At 36.6% G+C, this 19,611-nt stretch overlaps 4 protein-coding genes and 1 long non-coding RNA gene across 7 annotated transcripts; 3 read left to right on the forward strand and 2 right to left on the reverse strand.

The window, feature by feature from the left end:
• Nucleotides 1-1,915: 1,915 nt before the first annotated feature.
• Nucleotides 1,916-3,309, forward strand: BNAA09G50190D. Of its 2 annotated transcripts, XR_001283905.3 has the most exons (3): nt 1,916-2,402; nt 2,490-2,628; nt 2,984-3,309. XR_001283905.3 is itself a non-coding variant. In XM_013860836.2 (2 exons), the coding sequence occupies exons 1-2, from the start codon at nt 2,045-2,047 to the stop codon at nt 2,567-2,569; spliced, it is 438 nt and encodes a 145-aa protein (XP_013716290.1). In that variant the 5' UTR covers nt 1,916-2,044; the 3' UTR covers nt 2,570-2,747. The 2 variants fall into 2 exon arrangements, 1 of the variants encoding a protein (XP_013716290.1); XM_013860836.2 differs by lacking the exon at nt 2,984-3,309 and having other exon boundaries at nt 2,490-2,747.
• Nucleotides 3,310-3,859: 550 nt separating this feature from the next.
• Nucleotides 3,860-7,155, forward strand: LOC106420140 (aspartic proteinase 36). Its single transcript, XM_013860982.3, has 10 exons — nt 3,860-4,205; nt 4,282-4,411; nt 4,491-4,738; nt 5,299-5,526; nt 5,823-5,985; nt 6,073-6,146; nt 6,243-6,330; nt 6,417-6,492; nt 6,733-6,804; nt 6,895-7,155. Exons 1-10 carry the CDS (start codon nt 3,967-3,969, stop codon nt 7,035-7,037), a joined length of 1,461 nt encoding a protein of 486 aa, XP_013716436.1. The 5' UTR covers nt 3,860-3,966; the 3' UTR covers nt 7,038-7,155.
• A 475-nt stretch (nt 7,156-7,630) lies between these two features.
• On the reverse strand, nt 7,631-13,889 carry LOC106420139 (histone-lysine N-methyltransferase ATX2). Its single transcript, XM_013860981.3, has 24 exons — nt 13,273-13,889; nt 13,147-13,198; nt 12,988-13,062; nt 12,684-12,903; nt 12,282-12,408; nt 12,058-12,162; nt 11,716-11,921; nt 11,541-11,633; nt 11,342-11,439; nt 11,097-11,258; nt 10,793-10,936; nt 10,647-10,694; nt 10,431-10,548; nt 10,294-10,359; nt 10,126-10,187; nt 9,934-9,990; nt 9,734-9,802; nt 9,437-9,632; nt 8,884-9,129; nt 8,723-8,784; nt 8,561-8,638; nt 8,246-8,341; nt 8,051-8,154; nt 7,631-7,966 (listed from the first exon to the last, which is right to left on the reverse strand). The coding sequence occupies exons 1-24, from the start codon at nt 13,722-13,724 to the stop codon at nt 7,825-7,827; spliced, it is 3,078 nt and encodes a 1,025-aa protein (XP_013716435.1). The 5' UTR covers nt 13,725-13,889; the 3' UTR covers nt 7,631-7,824.
• Nucleotides 13,890-14,090: 201 nt separating this feature from the next.
• LOC106420020 (ras-related protein RABA5e) lies at nt 14,091-15,702 on the reverse strand. Its single transcript, XM_013860856.3, has 2 exons — nt 15,240-15,702; nt 14,091-14,602 (listed from the first exon to the last, which is right to left on the reverse strand). Exons 1-2 carry the CDS (start codon nt 15,571-15,573, stop codon nt 14,280-14,282), a joined length of 657 nt encoding a protein of 218 aa, XP_013716310.1. The 5' UTR covers nt 15,574-15,702; the 3' UTR covers nt 14,091-14,279.
• A 243-nt stretch (nt 15,703-15,945) lies between these two features.
• Nucleotides 15,946-19,610, forward strand: LOC106420114. Of its 2 annotated transcripts, XR_001283928.3 has the most exons (5): nt 15,946-18,477; nt 18,635-18,737; nt 18,971-19,070; nt 19,146-19,231; nt 19,334-19,610. It is a non-coding gene; the product is annotated as an uncharacterized LOC106420114 (long non-coding RNA). The 2 variants fall into 2 exon arrangements; XR_007316733.1 differs by having other exon boundaries at nt 19,146-19,610.
• Nucleotide 19,611: the final 1 nt, after the last annotated feature.

The raw sequence follows: 19,611 nt of genomic DNA on the forward strand, positions 1-19,611 counted from the left end.
AGTAATACAGGTTTTTTTTAGGAAGAGTCTTTTAACGGATTTAAGGAACTTTTCTTAGTTTTTAACTAAAAAAAAAAGTAAAAAAAGTCTCTTAGATCATATTTATTGGGAGATTATTAGGATGAAGTTCTTAATGTAATATAAGAACCGTTTCTTAATTTTTAACTAAGAAAAACTAAGAACCGTCTCTTAAATATCTTATTTAAGAGTCAGTTATTAGTTTTTCTTAGTTAAAAGTTAAAAGACGGTTCTTATATTACACTAAGAACTTTTAATAAATATATCATTAGACCATGATTAATGAGGGTTCTTAGGAGTAGGATTCTTATCGTAATTTAAGAACCGGTTCTTAACTTTAACAAAGAGAAAAATTAAGAGCCGGTTCTTAAAAACTTAGTTAAGAACCGGTTCTTAACTTTTTTCTTTGTTAAAGTTAAAAACCAGTTCTTATACATTAAGAACCCCATCCCTAAAAACCTTCATTAACCATGTTTTTATATTTTTTATTTAAAAGATTTATTTTAATTTTTTTTTAGTTAAAAGTTAAGATACGTCTCTTATATTCACTAAGAAACGTTTCTTATATTCGCTAAGAAGTTCTCCGCAAAAGACCTACATTAATCGTGGTCTTAACTTTAGGCCAGGTGTGTGTAGCCATTCAAGGGTTAAAAGGAAAACCGAAAGCGTTAGATCGTGTGGATCCCACCATTGTCTCCGTTATGGCTCGCACCACGAGTGCAAGTGGTCAACCTCAGCTTTACACAGCAACCGAGTTTTAATATTTTAATCTAAGAAATATAACATTTTTAAAAGAAAAAAGTGTATTCGGTGGAATTTAGTTTTCGTTACTCCTAAAATTCAGTAGGTTCATTTTTAAGAAGAAAAAGCTCCTAGCATTTCATTTGTAGATACGCCTGGAAAATAGACATAAATGTAGAAAAAATTGTGGACCATGTATTAATAATTGTGAGCTCAACAACAATAATGATGTGACTTTGTAATCTTCTCATACCAGCTAAATTATAGAGCGACAGAGACAAGGGAACGTGGGTTTGTTGGTCTATATTCATCTTCAGTTTAGGATCTCTCCATTCGTTTTCATTCACGTGTTCCAAGTCGCAACTCTAGCTGTATATCTTTGGTGTCACAACCATGTCCTTACATTGACACCATCAATGGAGGATGTAGCATATAAATTTAGAGAGGACAAATCACTCATAAATATAAAAACCAAGGTTAAAATGTAATTTTAATAAGAGACAGTAGGAAAAATTTGGGTATACTGTATAGTCTGTATTACAAAAGAAATTGGAAATTTTGTGGGCAAATGCGACCATCTTCGCACACGTACATCCGCTATTGACACCATTTTTCTAAAAAACAACCTAATGAAACATTGGATTTGGCACTTACATTTTTGGAAGTTATATAAATATAAGTTCCTAAATTTTATTTAAAAAATATTTTTATCAAAGTTTTCAGTAAATAATTATAACCCCGATTTTTTCTCACAATTCATACAAAAGGGACTCCTTACAAGTTACAACGTGACAATTATATATTTGCTCATAACATATACATGGCTCAAAAAGCCTGATAATTAACCGCATAACTAGTGGTGCGCATCTATCTATATCTATATACATTTTAAAACTAATGGCTGATTAAGGTGGACATGTGACTTGAGAGTTACGGATGATTGATCATTTAAAAATCGAAAAACTTTCTATAAAATCGTTTTTATTCTGAAGTAATGATAATTGATACGAAAGTAATTACTTGTGGCCGTGAATTTTGTTATCAATTATTTGTTTGGGCCCCACAAAATTTAATACGACATTTAGTCACGCGAGAAGATGTTACCATCCATCATCCATCGTCATCATGGACGAACGTACATCCAGCTCATTGCGGCTTCTATAAGTAAACCACATCGGACTCTACATCTCTCTCCCGACAAGACACTAAACTGAAAAGAGATACAGAAAGAAACACAGAGAGGCCCTGACAAGAAAAATATAACATAACTGAGAAAGAGTGAGTAATGGGTTGTGTTGTTAATCGAGAGAGTTACAAGAAGCTGGAGAGGAAGAAGAGCAACGTGTTGGTGGAGGGTTACGTGGAGACTCTCGCCACGCTGGATAATAAGGACGATCTGACAAGAGCCAAGAGCTTGACTGATGACGATCTCGAAGATCTCAAGGGTTGTCTAGATCTTGGTTTTGGTTTCAGCTACGACGAGATCCCTGAGCTTTGCAACACTCTACCTGCTTTAGAGCTTTGTTATTCCATGAGGCGGAGATTCTCCGACGATAAGAACAACAACAAGACACCGGAGAGTTCGTCGGTGGACGCTTCTCCTCCGTCGCCTCCGATTGCTAACTGGAAGATATCTAGCCCTGGTGAGTAATCTTATTCATTTAGTTTTGCTGCTTAGTAGTGTTAGTATGTGAACAAGTGTTAATTAAGGTTGCTTTCTTGTTTATCAGGTGATAATCCGGATGATGTGAAAGCTAGGCTCAAGTACTGGGCACAAGCCGTTGCCTGTACTGTCCAGTTGTGCAAGTGAACGTATTCATTGTCATGATGCCTGAACTTTTAGAGGAGATCCCAGGAAGGCATTGGAAGGTCTGGGACTTAACTAAAACATCTATAGTGTTTCTTGACTATAATTACCATGTATCCTAGTCTAATTAATTTTTATGAACTGAAATAAAGGAATCATTGAATAAAAAAATTCTTTCTTATTTCCTTGATAGTCTCTGAGAGCTTAACATCTGACAACTAAACAAGCTGGATTCTTGTTCTTTCTGATTTATAGAGCATTCATCTCACTCACCTGACTAGTTCATGGCCCTACTTAGATAACTTACTTAATATGTTAACTGAGTGTGGTGTTGTGTTTTATGTATGGATATCTTAAACTACAAAGTAAAGCTTAGTACACGTGAGAAATAAAATCTGGATTGTTGTCCTTGTGCAGTGGTGAGAGACGTGTGTGTTATGAGAGCTATCACTATTTGGTTATGGACCTCTCTACTTGATGAGGTAACTAATGCTAACTTGGAGCTGGATCAACATAACCTTTATTTATGAAGGCAAATGACATTACTACTATACTCCAACTCGTTCCATCTTCGTCAATATGGGTTGAAGTTTAACAATCTATGGCTAAATTGCCTATTTTTGTGATGCTCCTTGGAGGAGGAAAAGAAAGAAATAAATGATTTCAGATGTTATGTGTGTTCATCTTCTTTGTGTTTTCAGTAACTGTCTTAATTGGTGAATAAGTTGATGACTATTTTCCTAGATGCTGTGAATATGAGTAACTCATTTTTTGGATCTTTAGAGTGCATGTGATAAGCTTAAGTAGCTTTTGATAAATGTTTTCTCCTCTCTAAAAGCATAGTCCTCAAGGGCTTATATAAACACAAAGCCTCTTAATTAATAAATTCTGAACATTAGACTCATGATGGACAAGTTACTTCTTTTGATTGACCTCTGCATACACAAAATATAACAATACTGGGTTAGACTAGCACTGGTTAAGTAATCAACACATTCTAGCTGCACTTGAGATTACATATTTTCAGCTATTTGTAATGAGGAACTTAACAAATCAAATGTAATAACAAAGAGGAGACGCAATGAATCACCGCCTCTTCATTTACAAAAGAAAAAAAAAACACTTTGGGCCACTTAACAAAGCTCGTTGGGCCGTTCAATCATCAAACCATTTAATGGGCTTTTATTTAAGAATTATTCATGGGCTTCTCCAACGTATATGTGTGAAGAAGATTAAGTCAATATATTAAAAAATCGAAAAGTCCACGAAGGCAAATTAAAATACAAAGAGGCTTGTATCGTATTGGTCATAGAACTGACCAACAAACTGACTCTGATATTTATTCTCTCTCTAACTTCCTCAGCTCCCTCGTCGCCGTCGTCGCCCTCGCCGGCCCGACGATGATGACGTCACCCATCGCCGATTTCTCCATCCGCGCAAGACTCACGCTGATTCCGATTCTCACGCTCTTTCTCGTCAGCGTCTCTTCGAATCCGGGAGTGTTCAACGTCAAGTACCGTTACCCAAGGCTCCAAGGCTCCCTCAGCGCCCTCAAGGAGCACGACGACAAGCGCCAGCTCACAATTCTCGCCGGCATCGATCTACCTCTCGGCGGAACCGGTCGCCCTGACATCCTAGGGTTCGTGCTTACCTCAATTCAAAATTCTCTTTGATTGAATCCAATTTTTGATCTCTCTCTGTGTGCTCTCTCTTAGGTTGTATTACGCGAAGATTGGAATCGGAACGCCTGCGAAGAGCTACTACGTGCAAGTAGACACAGGGAGTGATATCATGTGGGTTAACTGTATACAGTGTAGACAGTGTCCAAAAAGAAGCAATCTTGGTGTAAGCATTCACTCTCCTCTTTCAATAATTCTTTTTTTATCAAAAGGTTTGATTTTTTTTTTTGATGTGTTGTATGTAGATTGAGCTGACACTGTACGACATTGAGGAGTCAGAAAGCGCGAAGTTGGTTTCGTGTGATGAGGATTTTTGCTACCAGATTAGTGGCGGTCCTCTCTCTGGATGTAAAGCTAATATGTCGTGTCCGTATCTTGAGATTTATGGAGATGGGAGCTCTACTGCTGGCTATTTTGTGAAAGACGTTGTGCAGTATGATAGTGTGGCTGGGGATCTTAAGACTAAGACGGCGAATGGGAGTGTCATATTTGGGTAAGTCATCTCGCTTGCTGCATAGACTTTTGCATAGATACTGAAAAGAGGACAAGTTTTCCTTTGCTTGTGGTGACTGTTGGTAAAGGCTGTTAAATTGATTAATTGGCGAACAGTTGATAAAGCACATAGGTAGGCCAGAAAGTTGATTGGTTAAAGAAATAATCTTAAGATTCTGACCGAACTAAGAGTGCTTCCTGGAATCTGTTCTGTGTTTTTTTTCTTTCAATTTTAGTGAATAAGTTCTCCACCATGTGTGATGATGATATTCTCGTGGAGTGAATAAGTTCTATACCATGTCTGGTGATATTCTCGTGGAGTGAATAAGTCTCCACCATGTCTGGTCTCTGGTTTTTTTCTCATGGAGTGAAGTATTGCAGATAAACAATATGCCTTACTGAAATATCTTTTGTTTTGAATTATGATAACTGATTGATTTGCTTATTAAATCCCTAAAATTCTGTGAAAATTATATTCTAGCTGTCCATTTCAATTTTTTTCATTCCTCTTTGCAACCTCTTTACATTTCTTAATGTTTTAATTGTAATATGATTTTGAAGGTGTGGTGCTAGGCAGTCAGGAGATCTCGACTCTTCTAATGAAGAAGCACTTGACGGAATACTTGGGTTTGGAAAAGCTAATTCCTCAATGATTTCTCAGCTGGCGTCATCAGGAAGAGTGAAAAAGATATTTGCTCATTGCTTAGATGGAAGAAATGGGGGTGGTATATTTGCCATTGGACGTGTGGTACAACCAAAAGTAAACATGACACCATTGGTACCCAATCAGTATGTCAATATTGTTTCTTTTTCAATCATATGCTGGAAATGAAATCATCGCCTTACAATCTGGGTAGATATCTTAGTGAGATACCGGTAGAGCTACCATGCCAATCTAGTTATAGTCCTGCTTTAGACTAGTGTTACATGCTTGCTGCTGAGATATAAACCTCTTGGTGTAACATTGGAATAGCTGGAGTGTTTACGTGAAATAGATTGAATATTCTTGCGTTTACTGATGTGGTGAATGTACTCGATTCTCTAGTTATTTTCTGTTAATGGACTATCTTCTTTTTTAATTGTAGACCACACTACAATGTCAATATGACAGCAGTTCAAGTTGGTCAGGAGTTTCTAGATATCCCAGCTGATTTATTTCAACCGGGAGATAGAAAAGGAGCAATAATTGACAGTGGTACAACCTTGGCCTATCTTCCAGAGATAATCTACGAACCATTGGTGAAAAAGGTACCTTGCATAAAAAACTTTTTAAGTTTTCAAAGATTTTTTTTTTCTGCAGATTATGTTCTCATATATTTGGATCTTCCTTGTTAGATAACCTCGCAGGAGCCTTCTCTGAAAGTTCACATAGTTGATAAAGATTACAAATGCTTTCAGTACTCTGGAAAGTAAGTTTTATCTCTTGAGTTAATTATCATTACTGCAAATTGTGAACTGCATACCTTACACAGTATGAACCACAACTTACCTTTGCTTTGCGGCAGAGTTGATGAGGGGTTTCCGAATGTCACTTTCCATTTTGAAAACTCGGTCTTCCTCAGGGTTTATCCGCATGACTATCTGTTCCCTTATGTAAGCATTTTCAGCCTTTTCTGTTTGGTTTGTCGCATCAGGCTGCCCATTTCGCCTCATACTCATGAAAGTAAATTGTTTAACAGGAAGGAATGTGGTGCATTGGTTGGCAAAATAGTGGAATGCAATCCAGAGATAGGAGAAACATGACACTTTTGGGAGGTACGTTAAGAATACTCACAAACCTTTCTTCACCTCTGTTCCTCTTTTCCATTAGCAAGCTCTAGATCATGCGTTGTGTCACGTCATCTCTACCATTGTAATTTGTAAATTGTAAATTTAGATCTATAGTTTTGCAATGTATTATACAAAAGCATGACTTAATGACAAACTTTAGTGATTCTTGCACGGTGTTTGAATCAATCCCGTTCGCTCCCTCAATATCTTACATTCCCTTTGCAGATTTGGTCCTATCAAACAAGCTTGTTCTCTACGATCTTGAAAATCAGCTCATTGGGTGGACTGAGTACAACTGTAAGTGATAGACCAAGATTCATGTCTCACAGTTTTGTGATTTTTTTTTGAATATGAATCACATTTTGTCTTTGTCCGGTCTCTTTGCAGGTTCATCAAGCATCAAAGTAAAAGATGAAGGAACAGGAACAGTTCATCTAGTAGGCTCACATTTCATCTCTTCTGCATTTTCTCTAGATACGTCGTTGTTTTCACTTTTGTTACTCCTCCTCATTACTCTTTTTCTCCTATAGTAGAGACAACTTATAGCTTCTCCTTTGTATATAGATTCAACATATTGATCGCAAATGGTAAAAAGGTGGTCTGGATATAGATAATACAAAAAAAAAAACCAGTAGATTGATGAACAAAGAGATCTATTTTTATTGATTTAGAGCATTTTATTGATGGTGCACAAAAAAAAAGAGCAATTTATTGATGATTCACTCGCACTGAAACGACCAAGAAAGGGGGCTCCGACCAAACTGGTGTGAGTTATAGTTGAACGAGAGTCTGGATTGGACTCAACGGCAAGCCGTCATTGATAGCACTGTTTCGGCGGAAGAGGAGAGAACACGGAGGAGTGTGGGGTCCACAAGCGACTGAGAAAACCCTTGATATTTCAGACGAAGGTTGATGATTGGACATTTGTTCATCAACTCAACTCTGAACTTTGTTGGTTCTCTCGTCTGCTCCACCGTTGATTCGCTGATTTTGCTGTCACACTTTTCTCCAAAACCCTATACATTTGATCCTCCCTCTCATGTGTATATACTATGGTTACAATTCAAAGTTTGAAGTTACCTGTTTGAAAAAGTAAGAGATGACCAAAGTAGGACTAAAGGAGTGATGAAGAAAACTATGCATCTCTTATTTCTGACTCAAAACATAACCCCCTGTTCAATCTCTAATCACTGTGCTTACAAATCTATGTTTTTCTACAAATTAATGGGAAACACTAAGTTTTTAGTAGTTGGAACAAAGTTTGTAGTTAGGTCAAAACCTTTCTCTCACAGGCTTTCGTTTTCTTCTATCATTCTCTCAGGCCTCTGTCCACTCTTTTAACTCACAGGGAGTAGCATAAATATTTGCCTGCTGTTCTTGGGCTTCTGCGTCATTAACAACACCTCGACATCTTGGGAAGCCACAGTAACATGCAAGTCGCTCATCAATTGAAAAGAACCTGCAAGTTTGGAGACAGAGAGAATCAGTACATGATAAAAGAATTTCAAAAGCACCTGAGAAAATAAAGAGCAAGAAGAAGAACCTATAATCGTATGTCAGCTCCTCCCATTTTGCGACATCCCTCTTTGCAAATATTATAATATGATCATCATCATTAACCCTAATGACTCTCGAATAGCAATTTGGCTGTACAGAATCAAATCCACAAGTAATGTTATGATACTGCAGATGCTAACTAAGTCAAATTCAAATACTCAAAAAGAGTTATTGACCATACCTCACATGAGTGATTGATCAGATGGGCAATGCTCCCTGTCCTTGTTGCATCTATGACCCGCTCATTGTCAATTCTAAACATGTAGGTCCCCGCACCCTATATCACAAAATTAATTATTTGTTAAACTGATATTTTACAATTCAACACTCAACCGAAAATACCAGAGACCAAAAATCAGCGAGTGAAAGCTGGTAAGATGTGTAGATACTACCGGGGGAATGCTAAAAGAATGTTCCAGTGCTCAGGAAAAAAAGTTAAATATAGTTCCATAGAAATCTTCTATCGAGTATCAAATGTACAAGGTCAGATACGCACCACCATTGAGTTGTATATAAGATGTTCTCTCTTGTCAGCTATTGAAGGCCTAACGAGTTCTCCAGTGTATTCAATAACCTGCACCCACCCAAATTCACAATATTCTCATAACTATGATACTTAGCCATACAAGAATTTACATTTCAAGTTAAGAGTGCTAACCATATCTCCTGCCCTGTGTGAAAGCTTTGCAAAGATCCCAAAACCATGAATTCCTGATTTCCCTGTAAAGTAAGTGAACCATTTCAGAGGAAAACGGATCAGAGAAAATTAGTTTTGAATGAGTAGTAACATCTTTTAGGATTGCTTGTTAAAATGCTTACCGAATGCTAATCTCTTCCTGTAGGTTTCCTTCATGTATCTATATTTCTCGGCCATAGATAAAATCTTGCTTGGAGTGATGATCTGAGACACCTTTGATCCATGTATGCGTTCGTACGTGGAAAACTCATGTCGAGAGTATCCGCCAACAATATACGGCTGATTTTCAACGAATAATCGTTTTGAAGAAGCACCAGCGAGAGCTTCAGGTTCCTTTCGTCCTCTTCTTCCAAGAGAGTTATAAGGCTCTACCAGAAACCGAGGAAAAATGTTAGCAGTTATACAAGATAAAGCTATAAACTGGCATATAGAGTTCCCCCTTATTTGTGAGCATGAATACAAGCAAGCAAAATGTGAAAAAATACATGAGACTAGATCTATGAGCATAATTTGTAAAAGCGACCAGAGAATAATGTAAGATCAATGACGACAACGAAAAGACACACATTGCTACATGTGAGGTAAGAGAATAACTAGCAATACAATTTCATCCCAAAGAGGTGCTGTAAATCTACACTTTATTTGAAACAGGTATTGATCAATGCAACTGCATACCAGTACGAGCACACCCTGACGGATTAGGAGGTGGGACAAACTTCGCAGTATTATGAACAGGTTTGATCATGTACTCTGTTTCTAGGTGGTTATTTGATGTTTGCCGATGCCTCTTGCAAAATGAAAGTAGGCGGATGCACTGATCTGCGTCATCCTCCTCCATTGATAGAAGAAAAAGCCTATCCTCATCCGCAAGCTACAAGAATGCAATCATAGCTAAGCTGTGTGGTTGAGTAAACGCATAACGTATATGAATGGATGCAGAATCTCATGATCTCCTATAGGATATGAAAGTACCTCAACACAGAGACCAGCAGCTCGTGCGCATAGTGGATGATATGCCACTCGACAAGAACTGTTTGAACACTGAAAATATGTAGCTCATTACTTTGTTCTTCTAAGTGCCAGTAATATTGCTAACATTTTCTTCTCGAAAATACTCTTATGTGAAGGATACACAAAGAATCATTTTATCTTGTCATCAAAAGAATTCTTACTTGGATACAAGCTCCATAAGATACCCCGCAGATGCTGCACAATAACTTCCAACGATCCTATTTCAAATGTTAAGAAAATAGCACAACTGATCAAACGTCATGCGGCTACTAGAAATCATACTATGTTTCGAAGGCCACTGACTCTATCTGAGGCAACATATGTAAAGAAAAGTGAAAATGAAGAACTCAAACCTTGTTGACTTTATTAACCCCATCAATGGGTTCCATCTTCTTGACATCCGATAAGCATGTTTCTGAATGATATCACATGGGTTACTCACACATCTTCGAAAATAAAAGAAGAATCTATAGCAGAAAAGATACACATCAGAATAATATAATAAAAGGTCAAGAGTGGACCTGGGATCCATATGGCACACGCCAGGTGAGCCCAGCGCCCATCAGTTGTCGGCTTCATAGCGCCACCTGATAAATCTTTTATTAGTCACTGATGAAAGCATATAAGACTCCATACCGAACAGGTTTGGTTAAATTACCAACTACAGGACAAAGACAACATCGTGGAGGAATATCAACCGCGCCAGGACGACACAAGTTGCATAACCACAGAAAACCATCACGGAGTTCCAGCTGCCCGTAGCATCTAGTATGGACCTAGTCCAAAATCAACTCTAGCATCACCTCGAAGTATAAAGGATACCAGCCACTATAGAGTAGATATCTTAAGTGACATAAGAAAGAAAGATCAATACCATCATTCTACATTTATCACATTGCAGGAACAGATTGTTCTCATATTCCTGCAGACAAGAAATTCTAAGTCAGAGCTAACTTACTAAAGCGTTCTATAGTAAGATCAGCATATAAAATATTTAATCACAAACGAAACATTGTTAACCTCATCCATGTGGCAGACATTGCACTTGTCAATATCTTTCCAGTCAACCCGCACAGGTCGGTAACCAGTAGGATGATCTTGATATTTCCCCGAACTATATTTGCGCTGAGAAACCTTTGAGGTTGGTCTGGATTGTAGTAGCCCCTGCCAGTTAGCTCAAGCCTTATCATAGAGCATCAATAGGAAAGAATAAAATTTCACTGAGAAACTTAAAGTGCAAAGAGATGCAAAGAAATATTTAATGCCTATAGCTTGAAGGTCTAAAACTTCCATACAAAAATAAAAGATTCCTAATAATGCGTACCTGTACAAGTTTATCAACTTCTGGGTTGGAAAAGCCAAACATATCTGTACCAGATTCATGTAGTCCGTCACCCAATATATCAGGACTATCCGAAGCACTCTGAATCTTTTTTATTCTACTGTATATTTTATTCCAGCAGGCAGATGGAGTGTCTCCTTTAAACTGTAAAAAAAATCAAGTATCAATGTAACACATGGCTATAACAAACTTTATATGCACACAAGCATTCCACCTAGAAAACTAACCTGCTCACCGCTATTTGTGGTCACTCTGAAAACAGGACGAGTCTTTGACTCAGCATCTCTAAGCACTTCCATCTTGTACATGGCAGATGCACCAGGATCTGAAGCAAGAAATTGGGCATATTGATCAACTAATTCAATCAACCAAAACCAGAAACTGCCTGATTAATATAGAAAAGCACGAAAATGACAAATAATTTACCTTTTAGTGATATGAACTTTCTCATAGCTGTATACCCTTCAGGCCAAGTATGATGACTGTCCTTAAAAAACTCAGAGTCAGTCACGATTCTTCCTGGAAGACAATCGACATACGCCTATGCACAATGAGCATAGTCCATTCTAACCAAGAATAATACACAAGTTTCATAGATTACCAAGATTTATTATCCGCAGATCTCCTATCGTATACAAACAATTTCCAAGTTCCGCTGGTCGCAACCAGACTTCTCCATTTTTTGTGTATTCATCACCAGAGTTTGAGCTGTCCTCTTCTCCACTATTAGTCCTTTCAGAACAATCAGTATCAGCAACTTTTTGAAGTTGATCCATCCTTCCTGGAAGCTTAAATTCTTTTAGGTACCTGGGTAAGATCAATTACAGCAATTTCGCACATGCATGAATGTTGATGTTCAGATAAACATAGACTATTTGTAAACAACTTCGCTATATTGGCAAATTAAAAATGTAGAATGCCAGTGAAAAGCATGAGAACTTACATTTTTGCTTCTTCCATCGCCTGTTCAAACCGAGGTTGCTTGCACTTCAGGGGAGACCTTGAGAGAAGCCCTTGAAGAAATGATACCGCTTGCTTGGCTTGTATTCTAGACAACCAAGTGACAAAATGTCAATTTCCTCTCGATAATTATACTGGAACATTCGTTTCAACAATTCCGTAGTAATAACAAACAATAACTCTAAAGGTTTATGAAGATTTTCTAACCTAGCAAAATCATGAGTGCCAAAAAACTGTACAAGGATTGAGTTTCCTCCTGGTGCCTTGTTGTTTAGACCTTTCCGCTTTACTGTAACAGATTCGTCCACAACAATCGCTGGCCACATAGCATGACCTGTCCGGAAAAGGTAACAAACAGCAGTAGCGCTCTCAGTAAGGCATAATTGCTTTTCCAAAAGTTCTTTCGGAAACAAGAGTGTTTGAAGCTAGGCAAAACATGCTAATCACCACAAAATCCTAACAGAAAATAGTCTGGTAAATTATATGCTTCCTAACAGCAACACGTTTCTTATACCATTAAGGCAGGTTATATATGCCTAAATACTTTCTACAAGAAGTTAAGCAAATAACTGTACAAGCAAACAGGTTTAGTATAGGGTACACACTAACCAGTTAGTTTCGCCCATATGATGTCTCTAGGCTCAAAATCTTGACACCCCTCAAAAGAAGCAGCCAACACAACCATCTCATCATAATCCTGACCACCGACAGCCACATCATTACTACCAAACTTCAGATCCAGCCGCTCCATCTCTTCACGAGATATTAAATATCTGATCATTTCACGACGAAGAGCTAACTCCTCAACATCCCCATCTCCATACTTAATCTGTAGAGAAAAGAAAAAGCCCTTAGATATACCGAAAACAATGGCATCAGAAAAAGAAAGACCAATAAAGAGAAATAAACTTACAGTATGATGCTTATTCTCTACATTATACCCAATGATAGAACCAGTATACCAATCAGCATCCAATGGCCAAAAAACCTAGAGATGATACAACAATCAAGTGTCAAAACACGCAACAGAATAAGCTAAAACACATAACCACCACAAAGCTAAGCCGCTTGCCTTGCATTGCAGTCCAATGAAAGTAGTAGGATCAACACCATCATAACTTAACCTGAAATACAAATAGAGCACATGAAGCAATGACGTGTCATATCTAAAACCACAATTAGGTTAATCTTAACGAACCTAATCCATTTCTTAGCTGTGGGAGAAGCTTGGAGAAGCTTCTTCCCCTTCCTCTTCGAAGATCCGTTTTGATTATTAGCGTTAATTCTACATCCTCTCAAAATCGGAGTAGTAGTGGAGATGCTCAACGTAGTCGAATCCACTCCCAGTTTCATCAGCTCGCTGTTACCAATCCTCCTTCTCTTCTTCTTCTCCTCCTCAGGTAGTCGTCTCCTACGGCGACTGTAGACGCGAACAATCTCAGGTCGGCGCAACTCGAAAGCGTCGGTGGTGACTGGGAGCTGCTCGGCTTTGACCTTGCTGGAGATCATCGCATTGCTGGTGTTGTTGACACAGCAGAGTGAAGAGGAGGAGGAAGAGGAGACGGAGTAGACGCGCTCGAGAGAGGCGTAGCGAAGGGGGAGTTCGGGTTTGATTTGGGTGTCTTCTTCTTCCTCGGGGACACTCGCCATTGAAGAGAGGTCGCTCACTCGCTAGCTATTGATGATGCAATTGAATTGAAATTGAGATTTGGAATTGGAAAAATTAGGGTTTAAGGAGAAGACGATGAATGATGCGGGGGAGATCTCTTTCCCGCCGGTTCTATTTCCAGATCTGCTCCTCACTCTCTCACCTTCTCCTCAAGTGTATGTAAACGGTTTTGGCTAAAGACTCTGATTGGGTTAGAGTCTCTCTAATTCTTCTAGTCACTGTATATTTGAAATTAATTTGGAATAAATATCAAATCAAACCAATAAAATGGAAGTTATTCAGAAGATGCCTTTTTCTAATGCAGGTTCCTTTTTCTAAATTTAAATGTTTTTCTTAAAATTTCCAGGTTGATGGTGGAGAGTTATTTAAAATTGAAAAATATTACAAACAAATATAATTAAAATATTTTCCAAAATTATAAAAGGAATGAATTACATTTTTTTTCTATGAGACAACAATAATTTGATCAGTTACAATGAGAAAGAAAGGAAGAAAAACAAATGAGAAGAAAATCAAAATAGATTGTGATTTGAGTATCAACTGGAACAGCAAGAGAAACCGGAGCTTTGTTTAGAGTCAGTGTTATCATCGTCCTTAACAAGACTTACCCGACTTACGGTGAGTTTATCTTTGTAAGTGTCCGAGTTTAGTTGTTTACGGCTAACGTTATTGTAGATATCAAGAATGACCTTCTCAAAAGCTATTCTAACGTTAGTTGAATCAAGAGCCGATGTTTCTACAAAGAATAGTCCTTGGGCTTCTGCTAGGGATTTGCCTTCTTCCACGCTCACTGCTCTTATGTTTTCTAGGTCGCACTTGTTCCCCACCAGCATTCTCGCCACCGTTGTATCAGAATGAACTGCAAAAACAAAAACAAAAAGCAAGAAGGGTTATTATTTCTCCTACTGATATGCCAACACTTCTATTGATTTATATGAATAAACGAAAACGATGCGTGTACATAGAAACAAAGTTAAATTATGAACAATGATTAAGAGCACATGAAGTTCAGCAGAACTGAAGAAGTCGGTTGATTATTCTCATTTCATATGTTCTTCATTACAATCGTTTTAGCAATCTTCCTATGTTTTTAAATTCCAAAACTGTATTTTTGTGATATACTTAATCTACCGTTGTGTCCTAACAGAAACATCTTCAAAATATTAAGACAAAGCCATCCCTTGACCCTTCAAATGTAATAGACTAATAGTACCTACCGTGATTAGCACTTTAACATCTTAATAGTGTTCTGCCAAAACTAGTTTAAAATATTCCATAATTCTAGTCAACCCTACGACTTTTTGTAGCAAGATCATGTCATAATCTTTTTTTTTTTTTTTTTTTTTTTTTTTTTTGAACAACAGATCATGTCATAATCTACCACACCGATATTCTATGAATTAATCCGAATGCATCTCATCATCGTCTTCAAATCTGTTAATCAGAAACGTATTCAACCAAAAAAAAATGGGCCATGGAACAAAATGGAGACTCACTCTTGAGCTCATCGAGCCAACGTCCGACGCTCTCGAAGGTCATCCTGCGGCTAATGTCGTAGACAACAAGTGCACCGACAGCGCCACGGTAATAAGCGGATGTAACAGCACGAAAGCGCTCCTGGCCAGCAGTGTCCCAAATCTGAGCCTTAACCTCCTTGCCATCAATATCCATGCTCTGCGTCTGAAACTCCACACCTATTGTCGCTTTGGAATTCGCGCTGAACTCGTTCCTAGCGTACCGTGACAGGAGGTTTGATTTTCCGACCGCCGAGTCGCCGATAACCACGATCTTGAACAGATATTCTTCTCTCCCTTCGTCGTCTGAATACATCGTTATAGCTTCTCTCTTTCTTCTGGTTTCTAGAGAGAGAGAGAAGTAGGAATGGTTTTAGAGAGAGGAGACGGTGGACGGTGCAACAAGCTGGCAAGAGGACATACTGCGCATTAAGTGCCCGTCTTAATATCATTGACGTTTTCACGTAATTTATAAATTATATATACGCTAAAGTATATCTATAGGTAAGAAAATATTAAATAGTCTAATACATTATAGTTGAAGAAAATGTATCTTTAATTAAGGTTGAATCTATTGACCAAAAAAAGTCAAGGTTGAATCTACCTTTGTAACGTGCATACACGCTACTAGTGTATTTTGGTTAGTCGGAAGCCCGATCTCAACATCTACTAAAAAAACTATGGCCTATTGAGGTTTATGCACCATGACAAAATCTAAATATACAAAACATTTATTCTTACTTACATATAATAATGTCGAAATATACGAATTACTCCCATAATGAGGATGTTCTTCGCTTTATTGTTGTTTAGTACATAAGTGATTTTAGAAGTATAGAACTCGGGTAAGAATTATGTGCTTATGTCTTACTACACGAATGGTGTGCTTGCGGATGCAAATCTTGTTACTTTTGGTTTTGTCAGAGAAGTTATAGTAAAGTTAAATTGCTAGCTAATAGCTATCATCCAGGCAAATTCAAAATCAAAAATGGATTTTTTTTTTCAAATAAAAAAGTTTATATATTGGATCCATGATCAGGATAGGATCAAAAGCATACAAAGATATAATATGAAAAACAAAGTAAAAGTAAAAATGTCACTAGACACCAGATTAAAAAAATCTAGCTCCGTAAAACTATCAGAATGATTTGAATAAGACATCAACTGAAAAAATAACCAAAAAACTATTACAGTTTCATGAATAAGTTTCAGATGAAAATAGAGATATGAATCGGTTGGCGAAGAATATTGATTAACATCATAAACCGTTGATTGAAGTAAATTGATTTTTTTAATTGAAAAGATAGGTAAAGAGATGAAAGAATGAATGACGAAAAAAGCCAGAGAGGATCAGAGAATCATTGACCAAGAAGGGAAGTGGTTGAAAAGATAATGCCAATAAAATGAGATAATTCATGACTACTGAGACCAAGAAAACAAAACAAAAAAAGATGAAGAGGATACAAAATTATGAGGAAAATGCTGATGAATCCAAAAGTGGAGAAGATAATCCAAAAGTGAACCCATATATTTAATGTAACTTACAAGTTCACTTACAAGTTTTCTAGTGCACTTTTCATAGCATCTGCAGTTATCTTTAGGGCATTGGCTGTATCAGAAGTTGCAATTGCATGCTCTAGCTTTGCTTTGCTGGTTTGAAGAGTTAAGATTTGATTGCTTAGTTGTAAATCATAATAATATTGAAGAGATATAACATCTTAATTAGAGTTAAGTTATTGACAAAAGAAATTAGAGTTAAGCTACTTCAATCTCTACCACAAAGATGAAATAAAGAGAAGCTCAACCACATGTACAAGTTGAGCCACACGGAGAAGTTGATACCAGGGAGTAAAAGCTTAGAGAGTACATAAGCCAATCTATGCTTAGCTTTGAATATGAATTGTCCATTTTCTCAAACAATGCATTATTGAAATTTCCAAATTTAAAAAGTTGCATACCATATAATCAAAAATCAGGCTACACACTCAAAGAATTAGGCGATGTGTTATCTCCACTAAAATGAATGCTCAAAACGACTTGGGAGGAGGAAACATCTCCAAATCTTACTCTCTCGCTAGACAACATATCTCTTGATACAACTTCGAAGCTACAATATTAAATATGTACAAAAAGTGTCCACTAATTTAGGCAGTTTCTATTTAGGCAGAGAAACTGAAAAATAATTCAAGTGTTGTGGAATGAATACCTCACAACCCATAAGTCATCACATTATCATCACGTGAAATAAGTTAATGCATAAAGAAACAAAACAAAAATAATAATTATGAATGGTTAAGGTTGTAATTGTAAATGTGCTTTAGAATTGATGGAATATAAATTAGTGGGATAGCATGAATGAAATATAGAAAAAATAGAACATAATTCATTTCATTTGTTCTTCGTCAAATTTGTTATGGAATAATTCTCTTTGTATTTTACCTAAAATTACTTTGGAACTAATAAATTGACTATTTCATTCAAGCTAAAAGTAAGGGTGCAACTAAATTATCAATATTTGGAATGAAATGCTATGTGATGACTTATTCCATTAATTCCAAAAATAAATTCACCATTTGTCTTGAATGGAATAGAATGATCATTCCATCAATTTTAAAAATAAATTGACAAATTACAAAAAGATCCATAAATTTTTTTGATAAGGAATGAATGGAATGAATCTATTCCATTTTTTTCTCTACATTCCATTAATGTTATTCAATTAATTTTCATTCCACCAATTCCTAAACATGTTTACCAGTTACAACCTAAATGGTACTCCATCAGTTCCAAAAAGCCTCATTTAAAAATTTTAAGACATATTAAATGAACATGTTAATGTTTTATTGTCTATACATTGTTTTTGTTGTAATTAAATATTTTCTAGAATGTTTAGCTAATAGATTTTCAATAAAAACAGTTTTTTTTTAAGCTTACAGTTTACCATAAAACAATATATTGAAAACTTAGTTTTTGTATTTTGATTTTTTTTTTCTAAAACATGAGTCATTTAAGAATAGAGGAAGTAATTTTTTTTATTTTTTTTTGAAATGATAGAATAAGTCATTCCACGTTTATATGACTCGGTTGGACATATCCTTTTGGCTTTAGATTCGGCAACCCTCAGTTGTTCGATATAAAAACTAGTTTCAACGCCTTTTTGTTCTGATATTCCTCTTGATCCGTCAGGTCTGTGCGTTGGTCACAATCGCAGTGTCTTAAAGTAAGTTCGTAAAACCCTAAAAATCTTTGTTTCTCTGGTATTGTAGAAACGTACCTCTCCTTAGGTCTAACTTCATGACGCTGCTAACCCTAATGCTATTGGAATGCAAGTATATGCATGTTATAATATATTTATTTGATTGCTTGGATTTTGGTAGAGGAGATCAGAGGGTGTTTATAATGATCCTAACTTGGCTCGCCGGGAAATCCAACAAAGATAATATCTACGCTCTCCAAAATTCAATAGACTACCTAAAGCAGGTATGTTCCCGGTTTGACTATTTGTTTTTTTCTTAAAGTTTTTAGAACCGTTTGTTTTGGTCATAGTTAAAGACTTACCAATAGTCATCTCTTTTGAACTCTTATTTTTCTTTGGCTGTCGAATTGAATTTCTGTTCAGTAGCTATCTAGTAGTTTGTTAATAATAATAATAATAACAACAACAATTTGTTTTTTTTTTGTTGATCTCTTTCGTTCAATCTCTTGACCTCAAGTCCCTTGAGTACTTTAAAAAAGAGGAGAAATATTACCTGGAGCAGGCTGCCAAGAGGCTTGAGGAAGCAAAAGTAAAGCACCGGGCAAATAACAGAGCCGGTACAATCAAACATCTTTTGCTGCTTTTTATGACCGGATCCATTTTAAAACACGTGTTGCGCGGTTCTCATGCAGGTGGTCTATATTCATACAAAATGAAGGTTTGTTACGAGCGAGCAGATCAACGTGTTCGGGATTTTCAGATCTCTGTACATAACGGCGTGAGATTTTCCTATTGTTTTTTAATATTCCTTTTCTAAATCATTAATTTAACTTCCAAGTGATGACTGCAATTATATTTTCACCACTTTTTCTTAATACAGTTGATTTTACTGGAGAAACTAAAAAAGGAAGCGATGGAAAGATTGCAGAATGAAGATTTCACAGCCAAGAAGTCAACTAATGTGTTTATTTACTTTTGTTTGTTCCTTTTAGTATTAAAATATTTTGTGTCATTCTAGCTCATTATATTAGTTAAAAGTAGAAATTTTAATTTTGGGTTTGAGATGTTAATAATCATAAAGATGGGATTCATAATGTTCAATTCGAGGTCAGATTCTGTAATCCTTTTCAGGCTTAAAGCTTCTTCTTCTTGTATTAC

This window comes from Brassica napus, chromosome A9 (assembly GCF_020379485.1).
Source record: "Brassica napus cultivar Da-Ae chromosome A9, Da-Ae, whole genome shotgun sequence".
NCBI lineage: Eukaryota > Viridiplantae > Streptophyta > Magnoliopsida > Brassicales > Brassicaceae > Brassica > Brassica napus.